Source organism: Furipterus horrens, unplaced genomic scaffold (genome assembly GCF_987537825.1).
Source record: "Furipterus horrens unplaced genomic scaffold, mFurHor1.1.pri manual_scaffold_3, whole genome shotgun sequence".
Taxonomy (NCBI): Eukaryota; Metazoa; Chordata; class Mammalia; order Chiroptera; family Furipteridae; genus Furipterus; species Furipterus horrens.
In genome coordinates, this window is record NW_028327173.1 from 42,553,089 (window position 1) to 42,577,027 (window position 23,939).

Genomic DNA, 23,939 nt, shown 5'->3' on the forward strand with positions numbered 1-23,939 from the left:
TGAAGTCTATGATCATTCCCATTTAACAGTTAGGGAATGGAAGCACAGAGGTTAAGTGACCAGCCCAAGGTTACAGAACCACTTTGCAGCAGACACAGGGATTGAGCCAGGCTCCTGGCAATGGGGTTATGCTCCTAACCACTGCACTTTGTCATTTTTTCTTGGAGAATGCAGAAACTATCATGCTCCACTGTGTCTCATCTCTAATGATATTCCTCACATCCTATTTTTATTTCTAATCATTTCTTTCCCTTGAGGTTATGTGAAGGGAGTATTGATGCCTGTACTCCAAACTTTTCTGTCCTATAGTAGCTGTAGCCCAGGAGTTCACTGACTGAACATATTTCTGGAATCACACTCTCGATGAGTTCTGCATGAGTACAAAATCATTTCTTATTTCATAACGAGGTTTCTCACTTTTACATGGCATCCTCGGTGTTAAGAAGCATATGCAATCGTTGCAAATAATTTACTGACCTATGGACAACTCAGAGAGCGAAAACTGTAAGCACACGCCAAGGGTTGACGAACAGCAAGTGTGTCTGCATGAAGTGAGCTTTCAGAGCGAATAGCCTTCAAGAGCCCCACCAGCTCTGCAGGTCTAGGTAGGAATAACACACATACAGCAAGGGAGGAAGCACCTTTCACTGTGATGGTTACCATCCTCAGCTTTCCTCAGCTTGCTGTCCACAACTCCTTTGCTTTGCTGTGGATCATCTGAAGCTGCAGCTTTTAAAAAATGGAGTAGCTTTACATAGTTCACCTGAAAATTAAATATGAAACAAAACACCCTCATTTAATTTACATGGAAGGAAAAGAGACCTGCTGAAATCAAATATGTTTGAAACCTCTTACCATTAAAAGTATTTAAAACAGCTTTAAAAATATAATAATTATTAGTGCTTTTCCCCAAATATTCCTATTATTGTCCCTGCTGGACAAATGGTAAAACTGTACTTCCTGGTTGCCTTGTGTTTGGATAGGACCATGTGACCAGTTCTGGCCAAATGAGATACAAGCAGACGGAACATGTGTTACTTCTGGGTTGAAGATTAAACTGCTGACATGAGACATCCAGAACTCTTTTTTTCCCTTCTTCCATATGTCCAAAAATATTCCAGAATGTCTGCTTCCCCAGCCTGGGTTTTGGAGTTAAGATAATGACAGTACTGAGAAGAGTCTGTGGCTAACTCATTACAGCAGTGAAAAATAAGCTTTGTTGTTTTAAGCAACTGAGCTTTTGGGGCTATTTGTTACTACATCATAACCTAGTCCTTAGCCTCTCTCTTTATCTCTCTCTCTCTCTTTCACATCTCTTATATATTTGCTTATATTGAGATACATTCAACAGATATGTTCAGATTATTTGAGGACAAGACCTTACTAAGCTAAGCGACAAAAATCTCAAAGGTTTTTTTTTTTTTTTTAACATAGGACAGGACTGAGGAATTGTCAATCCCCCATTGCTGGGCTGGATGACATCCTAGGGACTATGGTTGGCAAACAACTCCAGGGCAGTTGAAGGGGTAGCAGTGGGAGAAAAAAAGCTGGAAGGTAGATCGTCGGCAGCCGTCCATCTCGAGAGACGATGGTGTAGCTTCTTAAGAGTCTATCTGCACTGCCGAGAATGGCTGTGCAGTCCGACTCGGGAGTGACACGGTATCTGTCTCCTCCCGTGTTGAATCGACATCTTGCGATGACGCTGGAGTGTCCTCTCCAGTGAAGCTGAAGCTACAGAGCCTGGGCAGGGTGATATGGAGGGTCTGCTGTTGCCCATGCAGCAGACCCCCCCTCTCTTCGCAGCCGAAGGGTCCAAGGGAAAGACGGAGTCAATACAGCTTGGCTTCAGGTGCGCCGCAGGAGTTTCCGGTGTTGACTACAACGTCAAACCGCCTTAGGGACTCCGGCTCCGGATTTTCTGTCGGGGTTTACTCCCTTAGCCTTTCCCCTGAAGAGGTATGCCGCAAGGCAGCGGAGGTTTTTTGGAGTCAGAGTTTTCCTTCTCTGATGTGCCCTGACTGGAAGATCGAACCAGCGACACTTAGCTCGCAGGCCGACGCTCAATCCACTGAGCCAAACCAGCCAGGACAAGGAAGGTAGATAGGGCCCCTGATATAAACTATGTTTCAGACCAGAAAACTTGATTGAACTAAAGATTCATAGAGGCTGTACTAATAACTTGTCATGGTATTGCTATCCCTCCCATAAATATACAACTAATTTTATTTTTTCAGATTAAAGATAGGAGAGAGAACTTACATTTATCTGTGTATCTACTAACTGCTAAGAAAGAAACCAGGTAATATGCTTTTATCATATTACTAAATCCTCAAACTCTACTTATGAAGTTGGGTTTGGTCTGGTTTTCAATCAACACAGGCTCACGAATGATTTTCTATTGCTATTACTTCTTCCTATTTTAGGGTATTTTCCTCTACTGAGCTGTATTTGGTTACACTTGGGCCATATTCTGTATTCACTCACAGGTGTGAATTTGGGAAGTGCAAGCAGAGAAAGAACCCTGAATTCATATTGGGGAACCTTTATCTCAGCCCTGGGCCTACCATTAATTCTCTGGGTGACCTGAAGAAGTTCCTTAACCCCTCTGGGCCTCAGTTTCCTAACCAGTAAATTAGTGGTGGTGAGTTATATTTCAAAGGTACCTCCCACTCCAACTCTCAAGGAACTGCTACTATACATTTTAGTCAGGTTCTCCATTCCTATCTTGGTGTTCACAGACTGCTCAGCTTGTAAATGGGCTTAAGTGCACCCATTATCTTGAATCTGTAACTATCTCAGTTGTGTTAGGAGTAGACAATGGAAGTTAGTGCAGGAAAGCCCTTTTAAAGAGAAATTAAACAGGACTAAAAGACCTAAATCTATTTTCTATTCAGATCTGTTCTAACTAGAGATTCTTACATATGAATATAAATAAGCTTTGTATTTTAGGGGTCAACAATTAAGGTTATTTTTCAAGAAAAGAACTAGCCTTTTAATTCTGTTACTCTTGTGGGTTTAAGTAAAATAAACAAAAGGAATCTGCACTCAAAATCGTGAAATAGCCATACCATTTCGGAAGAGTCCCCCCTGGAAAATCTCTGGCAGAGGATCTTGACTGTTGGTAACTGGAGAGGGACTTCATGCCTCAAGAAGAGGCGACTCAGCTGAGATTGAAGAAGAAATCCTGAAGAGATAGGATCCAAGATTTTCAGCTCTTCTTGAAGCTTGTCTAGGAAGCTAGAACTCAAAGGGCGTGACTTGAGTTCTCTTCTGATCAGGGTGAGAAGAAAAGTGTCTTCTTTTGTTGTTCCACTTGGCCTTCGGTCAATATCCTGATACCACAATAACAACAAAGCATTAACGCAGCTCTGAAATGAGATGGCTGAAGGCCAAGGTGAGGGAGCAGAAGCCCAGCAGGGCTGGCATCAGGATATCCTCTCTCAGGTCTAGCCTAGAATAGGATGAGTTAGTAAAACCTGAAGGAAAGTGTTCCATCTGGGTGTATTGATCAGTTTACAGTGCCTCAGGACCTTCTCCTTCAGGAGAAAAGAAGCAAATCAGTTCACAGTGCATTCTCTGTTAGAAGGCTCATTAAGGTATATCATTGGTCTTTTACAAAAGAACTTTTTGATTACATGAGAATTCAGAATAAAATATTTTAGAGACCCATTGGATTTGGGAGAAGGAAAGTGGGAGGAAGATGAAAAGTTCAGCTGAGACATTTGAGGTTTTCCTGTGAACTCCCCAGGAAAGCTTCCTGGAAAGGCAATTAGACAGATGGAATCTGGTGTTCACCACTCTATTCTCAGACTGTCTTATTATCTGCTCCACATCAACATATATAGTCAACAAATAACATCCCTTCACCCACAATAGAAAACAACTCACCAGCTCTCAATATACACACCTCAGGTTGGTCAGTGCCTCCCCTTGCCATCTGTTCCAAGGACCAGTCTCTAAGTTTTCTCCTGGGGAGGCTGTGGATATAGGACAGGGACTGGTCTCCAGTTGGTACGGAGCTGCAATGGACATTCGCCTGGTTGGGAGTGTTAAAGAAACAAAGACAAGTGGTAGTAAGTCTTAGAAGGGAAGAGGGGAAGAGAAAGAGGAAAGAAGAGAGAATATGAGTGAGCACACCAGTTCCTTAAAATATATTCCCAGTTCCAAATGACTATTGGGTCATTGAGTTCCAGAGAAGAAAGTTTGCCTCAATATTAATTTCAGCATTATGTAATTAACAAGCATTTGATAACATATTAATAACTAGATACTATTTCATTTGTGTAAGAAAGAAGGTATCTATACAGACAGAAAAAGTTAGGTAGACTATAACGTGTTTACAGGCAAAGTAGGGTTCTTATTAGAGATAAGGGTATCTTTAGGTTTTTTTAACTAGCAAATTTAGGAAGGACAGCAAAGGCAATTGAGAGCTTTGTTAAGAATGGACTAGAAGGGATTAAAAAGCCTGGATAATTACATCCCAAGAGAGATGTTATTAAAGGTTACAATAGAATAAAAAATGAAACAAGGGTCAATGATAAAAATCTCATTCCATCCTGCCGTGGAGTATGGCGTATTAATCATGTTTTTTATTTTCTATATTTTATGATGGTTTGACATCTTAGAGGGCATGGCTGGCTGGAGGAGGCTAATTTCTAGATAGAGTGAAAGGCTGCCAGCTAACGCACACATATGCAAACCAACCAGGTCTGAGTTCATATCCCCAACCACCTCCTTTAGCTAATTAACCCTCAGACACAAAGCCAATGTTTTCCCTGCCTGAAATCAACCCACGTCCAGATACCAGACAACTAGGGACCTATACCCAAAGCCCCCTGGGCTTATTTAAACTAGCCAGTCCTAATCTGTTTACCTTGTCTTTTTCATGGAAACCCCAATAAATGCTGTGGCCTGTACTTTCCCCTCATCTTCTCCTACCTCCTGACTGACCTTGTTGTTTCCCTAGGTGGCCCTGAGTGGAAAACATAAATAATAAACTGTCCTTTCAAAGGCAGTTGTCTCTATATCTGTCACCTTGCCATAGCTGATTAAAATAAAATCTCAGGTGCAAATCAAGGTACATGGTAATTTTTAATATCAGGTAATTGAAAGGAGACATTTTCAGGAGGATTCACTGAAAACTGTCTGTGCTCAATTGATAATCACGTTTAAATAACCTATCAGTATGGATAACAACCTAAGTATAGTTGCTTTATAGTCATGGAACATTTCAAAGAAAAATAATAATGTTTCTAGAGTGGGCACAGTGAGCAGGAGCAGCAGAGGGTTCTAGAATAAAGTAACAAAACATTTATTGGGCACATACTCTGTATAGACACCAATGTAGTTCCTTACAGCAATCCTATAAGGTAGATACTATAGCACCCTTCTATATTTTGAAAGCTGAGGCTTGCAGAAATTAAGTAACTTTATTTCTTCATTTAAGAAATATTTATGGTTTGCCTAGTCTGAGCCAGGCACTGTCATAGGCCCTACAGTGAACAAAACAGATCCAGCCACTGCTCTCACAGAGCCTGCAGATAGTGAGAGGGACCACAAGCAAATGTGACAGCAAAACATGGAGCAAGGGCCATTGTCGGAACAGTCCCTGGGGCCACCTAACGTGTACTTGGTGGTCCAGGTCCAGAAATAATGACATTTAAGTCTAGGCTTGAATGGCGAGTTACATATGGATTTGAACAGGCTGAGTGGTGAGGGAGGAGAACAGAAGAAGGAAGAGCACAAGAAAAGGAAACTAAATATTGAAAATCTCATAGGTGCACACAGGCACATAACAGAGAGAGAAGGATGCTTTCAGAGCATAGTTTAAGTCAAGCTTGTCCTGTTTACTCCGTAGCAAATTGTGCAGATGAGGTTTGAACACTGCATTTCACCACTACCCTATGATGAGAGAGATTCCACATTCAGTCCACAGAGCAGTTTCACACTGTAAAATATTTGGTTAGGTATTTCAGACATATTGTTCAGAACAATATGTTTCTTTGAAAATACTTATAATATAAAATATTCCCATTTTTGCCACATATATTTTTTCCTCTGAGAATTATATATACTTTTATAATACTCTGAAGAAGCATTTATCAATACTTTGTCATTCCAATGGGGTCAAGGTGTTCTCTAGCCCCTCTCATTTAAACACCAAAATTTATTGAGTATCTTTATTTTCATCACTATAGGTTCAAGTGAACAAGGCAGGTATAATTCTTGCTCTCAAAATCTGTTGGCCTAGACATCACTGACTAAATTTTACGATCTCATCTATGAAAGGGGAAAATATTTCTCCCTAGACTGTTATAAATAATGTGTTATAATGTATTTTAAATATTTTGTAAATTCTAAAGAAATACTGTGTATTTATTTGTTACTTCTGTACCTCCTTCCAACAGGCTGTAGACTCTGTGTGGGCCAAGACTATCTGTGTTGCTGACTTCCAGCGTTAAGAACAGTACCACCAAATTTGAAAAACAAATAGAGAAACAGAGTATCAGAATGTTGATGATGTCTTATTCAGGCTAAGTGCATGTGGGGTTTCATATTTGTCCCTTCATTGATATAAATCATCTTGGCTATCATTTTTTAAAAGCAAAGAGTGTCCCCAAAATATCAGTGAAAATAAAATGGGAAATTCTCATCAAGAATCACCATGTTTCAAGTTCCCAGAGTATCTATAAAATCTCTGATGCTATAGGCTTTTCTTATTTGCTTTACTTTGAATCACAAAATACTACTTGGAGATAACACAATAGCCTGACTACTGAGCAATGCTGATTTTTATGATGTTTCCCTAGAAGAATTGGAAAAAATGAAGCACAGAAATTTAACACAGATTTAGTAACTCTTCTTGGGGTGTTGGAACTTAAAGAGTTGGAAGTGTAAACAAGTTTCTTTTTTTAAAAATTGCTTTTAAATAAAACTATTTAAAAGTAGTTGTATTGAGTTGGCCAAAAAGTCTGTTTAGTTTTTTCCTTAAAATATAAGACACATTTTTTATTTTCACCAATAACTGTTTTGATTTGGATATTTTTTTGAGCATGCAGGCTATCTCCTGCTATTAGCTTCTAGTGGGTAGAGGCCAGGGGTGCTGCTAAACATCTTCCAATACATAAGATAGTCTCAGAGCAAAGCATTATTTCACCAAAATGTCAATAGTACCAAGAAACTTCTCAAACCACTTTTGACACATTTGATCAGTCACAGCACCTTCTCCACACACTGTACACATAATTTTTTGTATGTGTTTCAGTTGTGTTTTTACCTTCCTTGAAGCAATAAAGCACAATATGCCAAAAATGTTACATATTTTCTTCCATCTTCAATATTAAAATGGCTGCACAAAAATACACCAATTTTGATGTTTTTTAATACACACTGATATGACAGCTGTCACAATACAATCTAACAGAATTGTTTTGAATGAAGTTGAAGACAACTAAGTGCTACTAGAGTCATCATACAAAAAAAACTAAATGAACTTTTTGGCCAACCCAACAGAGGTTATGAAAATTTGCAGACAACATCAAATGCATATTTGAAAAGTCCTATTCCTTTTACAACGAATAATATTCCATTGTATGTATACAAGTGTTGTTTATCCTTTCATTTGTTGATGAACATTTGGGTTGCTCCCCTATTTTAGTTACTGTGAATAATGCTGCTATGAACATGGGTATAGAGAAATATCTCCCTGAAACACTTCTTTCAGTCCTTTTGGTTATATACCCAGAAGTGGAATAGTGGTCTCTAGTTTTAATTTTAATGGTAGTTCTACTTTTAATTTTTGAGAAACCACCATACCATTTTCCACAGTGGTTATAACCATTTTGCTTTCCTACCAAGAAATTTTCTTCACATCCTCACTAACATTGGTTATTTTTTATTTTTCTTGTTTCATCTTCTTTTTTATAGTAATTCTATTTTAATGTGTATAAGGTGGTATCTCATTATAGTTTTAATTTATATTTTCCCAATGATTAATTATGTTTATTGCCTTTTCATGTCCTTACTGGCCATTTCTCTATCTTCTTTGGAGAAATGTCTATTCAATTCCTTTGCTCATTTTTGAATCCTGTTGTTTGTTTTCTTGTTGTGAGCTTTAGGAGTTCTTCATATATTCTGGATATTATTCTCTTATTGGATATATGATTTCCTTCCATTCTGTGGTCTTCAGTTTTACTCTGTTGATAGTGTCTTTTGATGAATAACATTTAAACATTTTTACAAATCTGATTTGTCGATCTTGTGTTTTGATTCCTGTGCCTTTGGAGTCATGTCTAGAAATCACTGTCAGACCCAATATAAAGATTTTGCCTTATTATTTTCTTCTGAGAGTTTTATAGTTTTAGATGTTATACTTAAGTCTTAGGTCCATTTTGAGTTAATTTTTGTATATGGTGTTAGGTAAGGATCTAACTGCATACTTTCACACATGCAGATTCAATTTTCCCAATATCATATGCTGAAAAGACCATATTTTCCTCTTTAAATCATCTTAGTACCCCTGTACAAAATAATTTGGCTGTTTATGTGAGAGTTTAATTTAAGACTACCTATTCTGTTTCATTGATCTATATTTCTATCTTTTTGGCAGTACCATACTGTTTTGTTTATTGTACCTTTATAGTTAGTTTTGAAATCAGAAAGTGTAAGTTCCCCAGCTTTGTTCTTGAGATTCCATATGAATTTTAGGATAGGCTTTTATATTAATGCAAAAAAATCACTGGGATTTTGATAGATATTGATGATATTAACATTTTCTGTACAAGAATATAGCATGCCTTTGCATTGTTCAAATCTACTCTTGTGTCTCTCAAGAGTGCTTTATGTTTTTTCTCATAGAGGTTTAGACATTTCTTGTTAAGTTTGATTTATCTAGTTAGCTAATTCAGTTATTCATTTATTTGCTATTGTAAATGGTGTCCTGCATTTTATCTTCTAACTAGTTTTTGTTTATATATATGAAGTCCATTGATTTGTGTATATGATGTTATAACACTATTTTGTCAAATTATCTTACTGATTTAGTAGTTTCTTTATTAGCTATTTTGAGATTTTATGTGTATAATATTATTTGAAGACAGTTTTCCCTCTTCTTTCCTAATTGTGCTTGTAATTATGCTTTCTCTTGTTTAATTACATTGGCTAAATACCTCCAATATAATATTAAGAACCAATGGAAATAATATATACGTTGACTTCTTCCAGACACTAATGTGAAAGCCTCTAGTATTTCTCTACTAAATAAGGTTTGGCTTTGGGTTACTACATAGAGAGAGAATTTTGGAAACAAAAATGAATAAGACAAAATCTTATTCTCAGGGGATTTACAGACTCATTAGAGGACATAGACAGGAAACAACTTATTTAAATAGTGCAATGACATCTGCTATAGGGTAATGCATAGATTAATTTAGAAGTACATTAGGAAAGGCACTTACCTTAGTCTTGGTGATCAGACACTGATGCTTCTTGATAGAGTCTATACCTAAGTTGAGACACTGATGTAATTAGGGTTAAATAAAGAAGGAGGGAAGAGAATTTTCACATAAAAGGAATAGAATGGGGGTGGGGGGAAGATAGGAGATTCAGAAAAGAGGACAGAACTCTATTTGGGAAACTGAAGATCAGTTTAGTGAAAGGTGGAGATGGGAGGGAAGTACAGAGTAGACAAAGATGAATTAAAATGGTAAGTCAAAGAATTTGAATTTATACCAGGGCGATGAGAATTAAATGTTGGTTTTAAATGTTTTAAGTAAGGATTATACTTGATATGTGGTTTTAAAGTTTCTTCTAAAAGAGGTAGCATTTATGTCTCTGACCCACCCATGAGGCTCGCTTTGGCCAGTGGAAGGTTAGTGGACACGACACAAGCAGAGACTTAAAATGTACTTGTGGTTGAGTTTGTCCTCTTGAAATGTCTTCATTATCATGAGAAGAGCTCACCTTGAAGAGCCCACTGATTCAGACCAATAAGGAAAACATAGAGAAGACCTGAATCAAATTTGCATTCTGGAGTCAAGCCTAGGAAAGTGCACGTGAAATAAGTAAGTGCTGTGTTAGCTCACAACTGCAGATGTGAGCATAAATTACAATATTATTATAAACCACTGAGTACTGGGATAATTTGTTACACAGAAGTATTATAATAGCTGACCCATACAGAGAGGGAAACATAGAAAAGGAAAGTCAATTTTAAGATTACATAAAACTCCCTACTGAGGTATAATGGTGGTCTGACTAGGATGATACAGAGGAAACATATTGAGGGCAGTTTTGAGAGGCATAAAAGAGGTAGAAATTAAGGGCTCAGTGACTAGCTGGATATCGGAGTTAGGGTGAGGGAGAGGAGAAGGCATGCCCAGGTTTCTTGCTGGTACAACTGGGAGAGCTGTAAGACTCATAGCACAAGAAGAAGAGCGGGATCAAAGGTTCTGCTTTGATTGTGTTGAATCTGAGCCACCAAAGCACAGCCACCTGGAAATGTCCTTGACATGTGTCTATTCATCTATTAAACAAGAATAACATCCTGTGCGTCTACCTACCTCACAGGGCTATTGTGCAGAACAAGCACAATAAAGCACACAAAAGGGGTTTGAAAAAAAACCACCACCAATCAACTGTGATAAGTATTAAAACTAATTTCCATGCTGCCAGATACAAAAAGGAAACTCTAATTTTATTTTTGAAACCATGCTACTGAGTAAGATGCTAGTCACACATTCTTTTTTATGTTCTGAGAAGGCAGAGCTGATAAGTCTGAGAAACAATGTAAACAACATACATTTTTTCCAAGACACATAAGGAGCAGAATTTGTAGACACAAAGATCCTAGGGCTGGTGGTGAGAAGAGCCAGGCTCTTCACTTGTGAGACCTTGAACAAAATCACTAAGCTCTCTGGGCCTCTCATTCTTCTTTTGTGAAATGAAGGTTTGTACTTTTTCCTTTGCAAGATATCTTACTGTTCTCACATACCTGAAATAATGGGATTTGTTTAACATTTTCTGTTGTACTTATATCCTATTAATGATACTCTTCAAACTGGATCTCTAATTTAGAAAAGAGTTTCACACTTGCCCATCCTCACCCATGTTAGCTCAATCTTTATCAGCAACTTCTCTTTTGGAGCAAATTCAGCCAGTCCAGACTGTCTGTTACATACATGGAGGAAAGCTCATTTTCGTCTATGTGTGAGGGATGAAGATCTGGAAGGAGTTCTGATTGTTTTTTTTGTTTTCCACTGAGGCATGATTTCATTTTCCACTTGTCAAGGTGGTAATGAGGGTCTCTGTACCAGGCAACTGTGGCTGCCATCTGGCAGGCCAGTGCCACACACCCGGCAGACAGAACCAATTAGGCCCACACCTCCCACGAGGTTTTGCTGTGTTTGGTGGTTGAGTGTTAGCCCTGCTGAGCCTCTCACAAGAAACCTCATTGAGTTTTTTTTAGGGGGGAGTGTGGGGGGGTACCTCATCTCCCTCTGGCACTATAGAGCTAGTAAAGAATCCAGATTACAGTTTACCCAATGAACACGCTGTCCATTATAATGGCTAATGCAGAGTCTATAGCAGAAATGGACAGCCCATTGTGGTAGGGGGTGTGTCAAGAAACAAATTTCTATTTATAAGAGAAAAACAAAAAATGCCTTAAATTCCCAATAATAAGGGATCAGTTAAATGAGCCAAGTTATATTTCTATAAAGGAATGAATACAGTTTGGACCTAAAACCTGGGCTTCACCTGAGGCTCTGCCACTTCTCAGTCTTATGATATGGACAAGGCACTTGAACTCTCTGTTTTTTAGTTGCTGTACCTATGAACTAAAGATAATGTGATCCTACCTCACTGGGTGCTTGAGAGTAGTAAGTTAGTTAATATAAGTAAAGAGCTTAGAATATAGCTCCTGCACATAGTAAATGCTATTTAAGTGTTAACTCTGAGTATGACTCTCATAGAGCCATTAAATAGGATACTTAGGATGGATTTTTTGAAGCTGGGGCAGAATTTTTGCTAGTGAGTGAATCAAATAGGATAACAAAGAGTATATACATTATGATTCTCATTCTATATCTGTGCATGGTTGAAAAAGAAAGAAATATACCACTGGTTTTCTTTAGTTGAGTTTTATTTTCTTCTTAATTATATTCTCCTTCTACTTTCCAAAATTTCTACATGAGTATGTAATATTTTGTAATTAGAAAGATCAATAAAAATTTTAAAAACAGAAAAGAATATCTGGGTAAACAGCTGCACTTGAACTTTTCTGAGACTCAAGTTTTATCATCTATACCATAGTAATAGAAATAACCTCACAGGTTAAATGCAAGGACCAAATGATAAAAATTACCTGAAAGTAAAATGTTTTATAACTATGTATAATATTCTTACCAAAGTCATCCTTGGGGAGCAACAACAACAAATATATTAATGCCAGAGTCAAAATTAGGTACAAACTTAGAGGTCTTTAGAATTTCACAATACAGTATTCCCTCACTTATCATGGGTATTGCATTCTAGACCCCCCTGCGAGGTAGGAGCCTTACATTTATTCTACTCTCTTAAACCTACGTAACTTTAACAACATACGTATACAGTACCGCAAAATCCCACAATATAGTGAAAAATCCGCAATAAATAATTAAATACAATATTTTTAAAAATCCTGTGATACAGTCAGGCTGCGATAAGTGAACTGCGATGTAGAGAGGGACTGCTGTAGGTTATTATACTTCTGCAAATGCAGTGTATTCTGCTCCAATCAAGTCCTAAATTCAAGGACTCATAATGAGAAAGCAAAAGAACACATTATAGATTAGGAAGCCTGAATTCTGGCATAAGCTGTGCCACTAATACTTTGGGCAAGTCACTCTTATTTTTGGAGCCCAGTGTTCAAGGAAACCTTTCAGAGTATGGTCTAAGGTCCATTGGTGGGTTGTTAACCATTCTAAATTGCAATTTTTTTTTTTTTCAGAATTCTTAGGAACAAAAGTCACAAATCATAGAATTTTATTTTTTCATATAACTAAAACTAGCTTGTGCCTGAGTGATTTAGTACGGGCTATTAAAGTTAAAAACTAAAAAATAGTTATGTTCGTGTGTCCTGCAGGTCCTAATTCAGTATTCTACTAAAATATCTGGCTGGCACTTAATGCTGGGCAGCACTGCAGAACTCCTACTCTACATATCCATTTAATTGCCATTTCAGCAATTTTTGGAAATGGTGCTTTGTTATCAATGAATTGTTAGTTTTGTCTTGATTTGGACCCTGTTTTAAATTGCTGCTATTCTTGTTTTTTAATTACAAATTACTAATCATTTAGATTCATCATTAGCAAGTTAGTTTGTTGTGGATGATAATTTGGTTGATTCTTAACAAAGTGCAGTGATCTAGATTTCTATCCAGATAGTTTTGGGCTGATGATTTTTTGATATCTGCATAGGGTTGCACTGGATTTTGAAAGCAAATGATCTCTCCCTGTAATGATAAAGAAGACAGACGCTCTCCCATCAAACCCCACCAACCTACCCCAGATTTGTATGTACAGTGATAATTACCACTGCATGACCATCATTGAATGAACCACAGATGGAGCAGGTTGACCGACTCAACTGGTGACCAAGAAAGATGAAATATACACAACAACCTCAAAAATCATTTTCAGAGTGAAAAATTTCATTCTGATTGTATATTATGCAAAACATATTAATTACCATTAGTACACACTTATGTTAGTATGGATCTATGTTTCTATTCTAACTCTGAATTTCCTGACTACCCAATTATCAAGAAAAATTCAGGTATTTGTCACTCACTCTGCCATCCAGAAATCTGCTACTGAGTGCTCCTGTTAGGAATTTCTGGTTGTCCTCTGGGTGCTTGCTCTCTTCCACATCATCTGGGTCATTATTGATTTGAAGAGTAGTGGACTTAATTGGAGCTGGAGGGTGTGTGCTCATCTGCTTTGTATTACCAGGCACAGATTTCTGGAACACTCTTTGAGTTTCCGCCTTCAAGTTTTCATTGTCCTTGCTGTGAAGAAATGGTTTTGCACTTTGTTACTTACAGGGCAGATTCACATGCACTAGGCTGTTGGTGTGAGAGTAGTAACCAGGCACAGTGGAATGAAGAAGTAAATGTTGGTTATTTGTCTATGGATCATTTACCATGGAGAGACCATGTCATTTCCTTAGGCTTTATTTTCCCCTTCCCTCTTTCTCATAATCATAAAGATAATCTATCCATCTGCTCCAAAACTCTTACTAAAAGTAATGGCAGTGTCAAAAATGAACCCTATAGATTATCATGTATCTTGCTTATAAGTCTCAAAGGTATTTTTAGTGTTTGTAACTAGAGAAGGAAGAAAGTCAAGGCAGTTTGCCAGCTTCAGTTCTACTCTCTGTCTCTCCTCAATTCCTCACCTTGAGGCTTCTTTTCCTTTCATTAGTCCTCCGTTTAAGTTTAATATTACAGTACATAAAGAAAAGAAAATGAAAAAACCCATAGGAATGATTCAAAGAAATGCAAATAATAAACAAAATTTAAAAATTATTCAACCTTGTTTAATTACTAAGACTTATAAGTCAAAACAATTACAAGGCACCATTTTAAATATAGAAAACCTTTTTCAAAATAAAAAATGCTAATGGCATAACAAATAAATATAATTAATATAGTGGGTGACTCAACAAAATGTTTTAATAGTCAGAAAGTTGTAACTCTTTAACCATGTCCTCATGGGCACAGACAACAGTGTGGGGATGATGGGGAAGAGGGGCTATAAAAAAGAAAAACAAAAAAAATTAAAAACTGAATATTTAGTAATAGGTGTGTATGTTGAATTTTTTTTCTGTATTCATACGATGGACTCTATAGAGCCATTAAAATAGTTAGGAATAGTTTAATGACACAAAAACTTCCAATTACACAAATAAATGAAAAAAATACAATTATCTTAACTCTGTACAAAGCGTATATATATGTATTTATATATATAATAGATCTAGAAGGATATATGTATGCCAGAAGTATACAGTAATTATCTCTGGGTAGTAAAGCTCAGTATATTCCATTATACTCTGTTATATCACATTATATCTTATAAAACTATTCTACATTTTCTTTTTAATTTTTTTTTATTTTTGGTTTTTCAATTACAGTTGTCCCATTTTTCCCCCATTGCTCCCTACATTTTCTAATGAGAAAAAAATATTTTATAATCAGGAAAAATAAATTTCAAAATAGTTGTGCCTCATATCTGAAAGGGTTTCTATAATTCTAGATATTATTGGTACAGTAGAACGGGTCTATTTTTTTAAAAACAATTCGTTTGTTTGTTTATTTATTTATTTATAGAGGGAGGGGAAAGGAGAAAGAGAGTGAGAGAAACATCACTGTGTGGTTGCCTCTCACTCGCGCCCCCAACTGGGGACCTGACGTGCAACCTAGTTATGTGCTCTGACTGGGAATCGAACCAGCGACACTTGGTTTGCAGGCCGATGCTCAATCCACTGAGCCACACCAACCAGGGTAGAAAGGGTTTATTTTAAAGCATGTAATGGTATCTAAGCATAAAACAATTGCCCCGATATCTGTTGATTTGAATAAAACCATACCATAGACAATGATTTATATATATATGTGTGTCTATTTTTTACAGTAATCCTATTGGTCGTGGCAGCATGAGAAGGAATGAAGGCCTAGGCAAGAACTCTGAGGACCACCTAGATTTATAGAGGGAAGAGGAGCCGTAAAGATTATTTAGAAGAAATTCTCAGTAAGGTAGTGGGGAACCAGGAGTGTGGGTCCTAGACAGAAGGCATAAGCAACAGTGTCAGCTACTCCAGAGAATCGTAATCTCTGAAAAGTGTCCATTGTACTAAGCCACAAGGACTTCATCAGGAACCTCGATAAAGGAGCTTCAGTGAGATACTGGAGGTAGATGCTAGACTAAAGTGGTCTGAGAAAAGAGCAGGGACAACAAACTGAAGATAAGAAGTATAAAGACCTCTATGAAGAAGTTTGGTTGCAAGAGGGGAGAAAGATGGGGTGGTGATTGGGGAGCAATGTGGGTTTCAGATAGGGCTTTGTTAGTATATTGTTGAAAGATATGGGGACCTGAACACATTTAAATCCCAATGGTGAAGAGCCACCAGAGCCAGAGAAAAGGAGAGGATATCATCGATAAAGTAAGATGAACCCTGACAAAGTGAAATGGTGTGTCACTGAGGGATCAGAGGCAGAAATGAAACCTCAGGTTTGGGTAATAGTGAGATAGGTGAGAACACAGGTCATTTATTTGTACATTTGGTGACAGGATGTTGATTAAATTTAACAGCTTGAATTTTCTTTTTGCTATATACTATATGATTACCTGTTGGCTCTCAAGAAGGAAGTACTGGGGTAGGAAGTCTGATTAAGGGTAGGTGGCTTGAAATAACTGCTCTGAAGGGTAGAAGACAGCTGACCAGAAAAAGCAGAAAGGTGGCCTGGGCAAAAGTAACTGGTCAGTGAAGGCTCGAGAGGGTGATTTTGTGGCATCAGTCTGAGAGGGTGAATGCTCTCCTCTAGTGCTGCTCAGTAGTCTTCGTGGAGATGCAAAGAGGATAGGCAGTGGTGCACATTCAGGGCTGGGGCTTTGCCAGACAGGTGTTGTAGAATAACAACAGAGCAAGACGGGAATATAGAAGAAAAAAATGTATATTTAGCAAATAGTTCTTGCAGTGAAGAGAGATGTATAACATATGGTCCCTGACCTCAAAAAACAATTTCATATGGTTGTCCAAAAATAACACAAATAATCAAGTTAGCGGCTGGTATCACTTCCTTCTAGAAGTTATTTAGCTTCTAGATAGTGGTTTTCTTGGGGAGAGTTGTAGAGCCCAGAAAGGAATACCAGGGGGGCTTCTGGGATATTGGTTTTTTGATCTGAATGTTTGTTGCATGGGAGTATCATGTTTGTGAAAATTCAGTGAGAATATACTTATGACATGCGCTTTTATATATATGCATAGAAATATATTTCTATAAAATATGTAAGGAAATTGATATAAATAATACGAAACATACCTAATTAGCATAGAGATAAATGTTAAGCACATGTTACAAAGAATTAGTGCTATTTGAAATTCATAAGAGAAATTACTGAAATAAGTCAGATTGAGAAAGATAAATAGCATGTAATTTCACTTATCTGTGGAATCTAAGAAACAAACAAACAAAACAAAAACAAACTCATAGAAACAAAGACTGGACTGGTGATTATGCGAGGGGAGGATGCACAGGGGACAGAGTATATGGTGAAGGAGGGCAACTAGACTTAAAGTGGTGAAGACTATGTAGTGTATACAGATGTCGAACTGTAATGTTGAAAAATTAATATATATGTAGTCTTGTACACCAGTTTTACCACAAAAAAACTTAATGAGAAATAGCTATGGTTTGCAGTAGTTGCAAAAATAATGATGCTACTGAGCATTCAACCACATGACAATCACAGTATAACCAGTTACATACACTGGTTTATTTAATCTTCAGATCAGGCCTATAGCTAGGTGTTAATATTACTCTCATTTTAGGATGAAGAAATTAAGGGTTAGGAAGTTTGCTTGATTTGTTCGATTCTACATGACTTTTCAGTAGTGGAGCCAGAATTTAAACCTAAGTCTACCTGGAAGCACCTAAGTTCCTACTGCCCGTAGAAGAGTCCAGAGAGGATCCCTGGAGGTTTGAAACTACGTGAGGATCAGGAAATAGAGCAGGAGGCAACCAGAGCAGGTAATGCAGGATTTATAGGCAAAACTGCGCACAGGGGCAGAGAGTCAGCTCTTCCAGGGGTCAAGGGAGATAAATCATCTTTGCTTTAATCATCTTCAAAATCTTTTTGTGGGCAGTCTCAGGACAGAATTGACTGAGAAATGTGAAATGCATCTGTCTCTCTGTTAAAAGAGCCATAATAGATGTAAAACCAAAAATAACCTGTTAAATCTGTTCAAAGTAAAAGCTGTTTTTTAAAATATATACATAGCATTTAAAATTATCATGAAAATGACTCCCCACCTGAGAAACAGCATGTGTCTGTTGTTAGCGCAAACATTTTGTCAACACACATTGGTTGTTCTGCTATTCACAAACTCACAGTTCTTCTATGCTTGTGTGCTATCTACCTGCAGTACTGAAAATAGAAATCTGCCATTTCAATTGACTAAAAAAAAAAAAAAAAAAAAAAAAAAAAAAAATGCCATCAATACTATCTTGGAAGAAGGACACAGCTAATTCCCTCATATGTACTTCTGACCTCAGCTGCTGCTCTTAGGGACGCAGAGCAGAGTTTAGTGTCATCTGGCAACTGCAGCCATTAGGGAGGATTATTGTGTTGCTGAACGATAAATAAATGTGGAGAAAACTACCCAACTGTTCCCTCCCTCACACTGCAAACCAGCCCTTTAGAGCCACTCTCTACTACAGCTTGGAGTCTCGGGGTTAGAAAGAAACATTGCAAAGGCGACTAGCAGCATCCCTTGCCCAAGGCAATGTAGAGTGATTCCCCTACTGGGTGGACCTCCCATGTAACTCCAACTCCCTAGACCTCACATTTGATTTGGATTATACCCCTGCCAAGAACATCAAATCTCAAACGGAGGACCCAAGGGGCTCAGCAAAAGGTCACCAGATGCCATCTTAAAGGTCTGCCAGCCTTGGCAGCCACTCAACGCTACCAGTTTCCAACTGTGTGCTACCTAACAGGCCCCAAACCCTCTAGAGAAGACGGCCCAGAGTGTGCCAAGGCAGTAAATGGGGATCTAATTTCAGTAAATGAAAGCGTGTTCTTATTTGGAAGTAATAACAGATAATCAACACATCCTGACTTTTCTTTTTTTAAAAAGACAACAAAATAAAAAAAAAAGAAAAAGGGATTTGGGAGGGAGTGCAAGATCTCTCCAAACTCCACGGCGAAGCTCTAACCTGAAGCCTGTGCTAACGTAGCAAATGTTATCGTGATCAGGTGTGAGGGGTTCTTCTTTTAATTCCATGAAGCCACATTGTGTATTATTATCATAGAAATTTATTCTGCAGAGAGAACTTCAAATTCCTAAGCTTATGCACGAATCCTTTATTTCTTCATCATTGTAATTATACAAACCAACATTTCTAAATGCTTATGTGTCAACTCTCGCATATAAATTTACATAAATTCTTTCATGTTATACTAATAATCCTGAAAAGTAGGAATTTCTATTTCCATTGTACAGGTGAGAGAACAGATGAATGGAGAGATTAACTGCCCAAGGTCACCTTGTTAGTAAGTACAGATCTAGATCTAGGCTTGCCCTGGCTGGTTTGGCTCAGTGGATTGAGCGTCGGCCCGCGAGCTAAGTGTCGCTGGTTCGATCTTCCAGTCAGGGCACATCAGAGAAGGAAAACTCTGACTCCAAAAAACCTCCTCTGCCTTGCGGCATACCTCTTCAGGGGAAAGGCTAAGGGAGTAAACCCCGACAGAAAATCCGGAGCTGGAGTCCCTAAGGCGGTTTGACGTTGTAGTCAACACCGGCAACTCCTGCGGCGCACCTGAAGCCAAGCTGTATTGACTCCGTCTTTCCCTTGGACCCTTCAGCTGCGAAGAGAGGGGGGGTCTGCTGCATGGGCAACAGCAGACCCTCCATATCACCCTGCCCAGGCTCTGTAGCTTCAGCTTCACTGGAGAGGACACTCCAGCATTGATTCAACACGGGAGGAGACAGATACGATGTCACTCCCGAGTCGGACTGCACAACCATTCTCGGCGGTGCAGATAGACTCTTAAGAAGCTACACCATCGTCTCTCGAGACGGACAGCTGCCAACAAGATCTAGGCTCCAAAGAATATCCTTCTTCCTCTACATTACTCTTCAATTTTACACCCATAATACACAAACTCCCTGTTTTAAACAAAAGGATTTTGCTTCTCTTTTAAAATATTAATACAAAAGTAACATATATAAAGGGATCTAGGTTATCTTCCCAGCTAGACCTAAAGTCCGTCTACAGAACATCTCAGTGGTTGTCTGTCATTCAGCTTCAGTTTGTAACTTTCCCAGGGACGAAGAAGTCAATACATTCTCAGAGTTGGTCACAAAATATCCCATTTCTTTCTTTATATCATTGAGTAACAATCTGACATCAATAAAAATAAAATGATTTTAAGTGGCATTTGCACTACACTATTTCAGAGAATAAAAATGATTTCTCAAATTAAGATTATTTTGGTTGCAAAATTAGCAAGCAATTCAATCTGCAATTGTTCCTTGGTATAATGCACTTTTAACCCATAGAAAATGATATTCCAACAATCCCACTCTTCTGCAACCTTCTTTCTTCACTTACATGCAGTTCTACACCATTAGATATGTTTACGCCATGAATGTTTGCTGCTGTTTGACTTCTCTTTGAGCTACACGTTACTGCGTTTTTAGTTGAGGTTTTAGTGGGCATCCAATGCACTCACTGGCTTCAGACTGTGTTGTCTTAAAATTTATAAAAATAGGTGATAACTGAAAAAATATATATGTAAAAAGATAGCTTGGCCCATAGAGGAGTTTCAAACCAAATCTGCTTAAGGGGGATGAAAAAACCCCATGAAGAAATTAACATATAAAATAGCAGTTGAAAGAGAAAATAAGAGATGGAAATACATTTCAGGTGGGGTGAATGGCTTGTTCTTGGAGAAAAATGACAGTAATTCCTAACCATTGAACCTCAGACCACCTGAGGTGGGTCATAATCATACAGGGTTCTGGATAATAAAACAGATATTGGATCATCCCGAAATTATTAAATAGGAATTAAACAGGACAATAAAATGTGTATTCCTAGCAAACATCTCAGATGATTCCTATATACACTAAAGTTTGAGAAATAATAGCATAGAGAATGAAAAGGGAAGGATTTTTCCTATAATCATGCAAAATTCACCCATAATTTCAGGCAACAGAGTACTGATGTTGAATCCTAGCCCTAAACATAACTTGCATAACTTTTGGCAAATTACTTCTCATCTCTGATTTTCAGTCTCTTATTTGTGAGATTAAAAAAATGATACTTATGCTTGCTCAGCCCTTGAGAAGTGGTAATTTTACATTAGTCAGCTGAAGTGCTAACTCCTTTATCAAAACCTCCCCATCACCCAGGTACAGAAAGGATGCTTTTTCCTTTGGACCTCTAAAACTTTATTAACAGACAAAACTGAAGTTCAAAAGATCAAAGTTTTATAGTACGTAGGAACTGAGGAAAATTATTTATATAGAAAAAAAGGTATATAATGTAATCTATGTAATAACATTAAATACCAGTTCTAGAAATTACTCACTTTCAAAAAACAAAGCAGAGTAGTTAAGGTTAAAAATCTGATATAATAAAGCACAATACCTCAGAATTGTTAAGTTTACCGGGAAAGAAAAGGATCATCACAATGCCCTCAGGGGGATTAGACCGAGCAGCTTTGCAGACTGTGCTGCTTGAAAAATCTTTGAACCAATCTTTTTCAGCGTGAAATTCAATGTCTTTTGCACTTGTGTTCTCCCCTGTTTTGCTTTCGCGAGTCTAAGCAAAATGACCGTGCAACTGCCTGGCCTCTTCACCAATTATGTCGGCGCTTTAAGGCTCAGTTTCTGAGCCAAGTCTTCTCTCCATACTGTGAAAGGATGCGGCACAAATAGTTCTCTCTGTGCCACCCTCTGGATACACATGGTCTATGGGAATGGGGAGCAATAATTATTGCTATGTTATTTTCTTTAATTAGGTTGAACTAAATCAGAGGTATGTAAAGAGATCATGGATTTTAAAGTGTACTATAGGGAAGGAGGAGAGGAATAAGTAGGCGGAGCACAGGAAGTTTAGGGCGGTGAAACTACTCTGCATGGTATTATAATGATGGATACACATCGTTATACATTTTCCCAAACCCATAGACTACGCAACAACAAGAGTAAAGCTGAAGGAAAATCATAGACTTTGAGTGGTTACATTGTGTCAATGTAGGTTCATCAATTTTAACGAATATACCATTCTGGTGGGGGATGTTGATAATGAGGGAGGGTGTGCATGTGTAGGGAGAGGTGTGTATGTGGTATCTCTATAACTTACTGGTTACCTATGGCTAGTTTAGGCGAATGAGTAATCCAGACAGGAGATGGCTTTCTCCCTGCAAGAGTCCCTCAGGATATTTGTGTCTCTTCCCCAAAGTTCACTACTTTTCTCAAGGTGGCCTGAGCTACAAAGTGCTCCCTTCTCAATATTTCTCTCCTCTCAATTCTGTAGACCTAGGGTTGGTAACAACCTTGCAGCTAGCTGCTAGCCCATGGTTCCTGCACTATACATTACCATTCCCTTTATTCCCTTTAAAAAAAATCCTCACCCAAGGATATGTTTATTGATTTGAGAGAGAGAGAGAGAGAGAGAGAGAGAGAGAGAGAGAGAGAGAGAGAGAGAGAGAGAGAGAGAGAGAGACATTGATCTGTTGCCTGTTGCCTCCCATATGCTCCCTAACTGGGGGGTTGAACCTGCAACCTAGGTATGTGCCCTGAAAGAGAATCAAACCCACAACCTTTCTGGTGTCCTGGATGATGCTCCAACCAACTGAACCACCTGGCCAGAGCTAACTTACCATTCTATTCTTTTCCTCTTGTAATCAAACCTTCCTTGAAACATCCTTACTTGAGTTATGTACTCTGTTTCCTCCTGAACCCAGACTTATTATACATTCTTGTATAAATTTTTGAAGCCAAACCATTAATCCATTTATAACTGTTTCCACAGTATTGATTTGCATATGGAGATTTTATGCCAAAGTATATGTACTTTAAAGGCTTTTGATAAGTATACTTAAAAACCAGTAGCATATGAGTACTTCTTTTCTAAGCTCTTGTCAACCCTGAATACTTCCATTATAAAAACACTTCCAACTTTCATTTTTATTTCTTTTTTTGTAATTTGTGTGTCTAGACCTTTGTAAAAATTTTAAGACAATGTTGCTTATTTTTTCTATTGATTTGTAAGAGTTCTTTATACATTGAGTATTTTAAAAATTGTCATACATATCATCAAAGTGTTTGGTTTTTGCCTTTTATTTTTATTATGATTATTGAAATAAAGAATTTTAAATGGTAAAGTAACAACTGCTACTTCACAGTCTTAATATTTAGGATTAATGGGTACCTATTTTTTATAACATTGATTAGGTGTTCATTCATATAATGCTATATTCTCTTATAATTTTATGCCTATGTCTTGTGCTAGAGGCATATGTCCAGAACAGTATACTCCTGACAGTGCCTAGGATGATAACAATAATAAACTCATTGTAGAAGAATTAATAAATAGTTTAATGCAGTGAAAAGGGTGTAAGAGAAGTATGATTAAACTTTTTTTTTTCTTGACTAGAGAGGGAGGGAAGGGGGAGAGAGAGAGAGAGAGAGACGGACACACACATTGACTTTCGTTGTTCCACATATTTATGCATTCATTGGTTGCTTCATGTATGTGTCCTGACTGGGGATCGAATCTGCAACCTCAACATACTGGGACAATGCTCTAAACAACTGAGCTACCTAGCCAGGGCAAGAAAAACAGGATTTAAACATACTACTTCACTACTTTGAACTTGTGAAATGGAGATAATAGTGTGTGCTCTGATATTCTATTTTAAGGAGAGATTGAGTTCATGGATATTAGGGTTTGGTAGATTAAATATCAAGAAAAATAATAAACAAAAATAAGGCATCATGATCAGTTATTTCTTTAAAAATGAATAAGTAGGAGACTTGACTTCTTAAATTACAAAGTTTATCCAGGTTTTATATAGGGACTATAATTAGTTATTGCTACCACCTCCTGACTGGATTATCATAATGATTCCCTAAATGGTTTCTCTTTTTAATCATTCCTTTTCCTG

At 37.7% G+C, this 23,939-nt stretch overlaps 1 protein-coding gene across 1 annotated transcript in view; it reads right to left on the bottom strand.

Moving 5' to 3' along the window:
- CUNH1orf87 (chromosome unknown C1orf87 homolog) overlaps positions 1 to 23,939 on the bottom strand; it is a 69,167-nt gene that overhangs the window by 38,451 nt on the left and 6,777 nt on the right. The window contains exons 2-5 of the mRNA XM_090271658.1: positions 13,828 to 14,044; positions 3,908 to 4,036; positions 3,069 to 3,332; positions 642 to 763 (exon numbers count right to left, since the gene is read on the bottom strand). Of these exons, the coding sequence (XP_090127784.1) occupies positions 642 to 763; positions 3,069 to 3,332; positions 3,908 to 4,036; positions 13,828 to 14,044 (732 nt within the window). The remainder of the gene's footprint in view (positions 1 to 641; positions 764 to 3,068; positions 3,333 to 3,907; positions 4,037 to 13,827; positions 14,045 to 23,939) is intronic.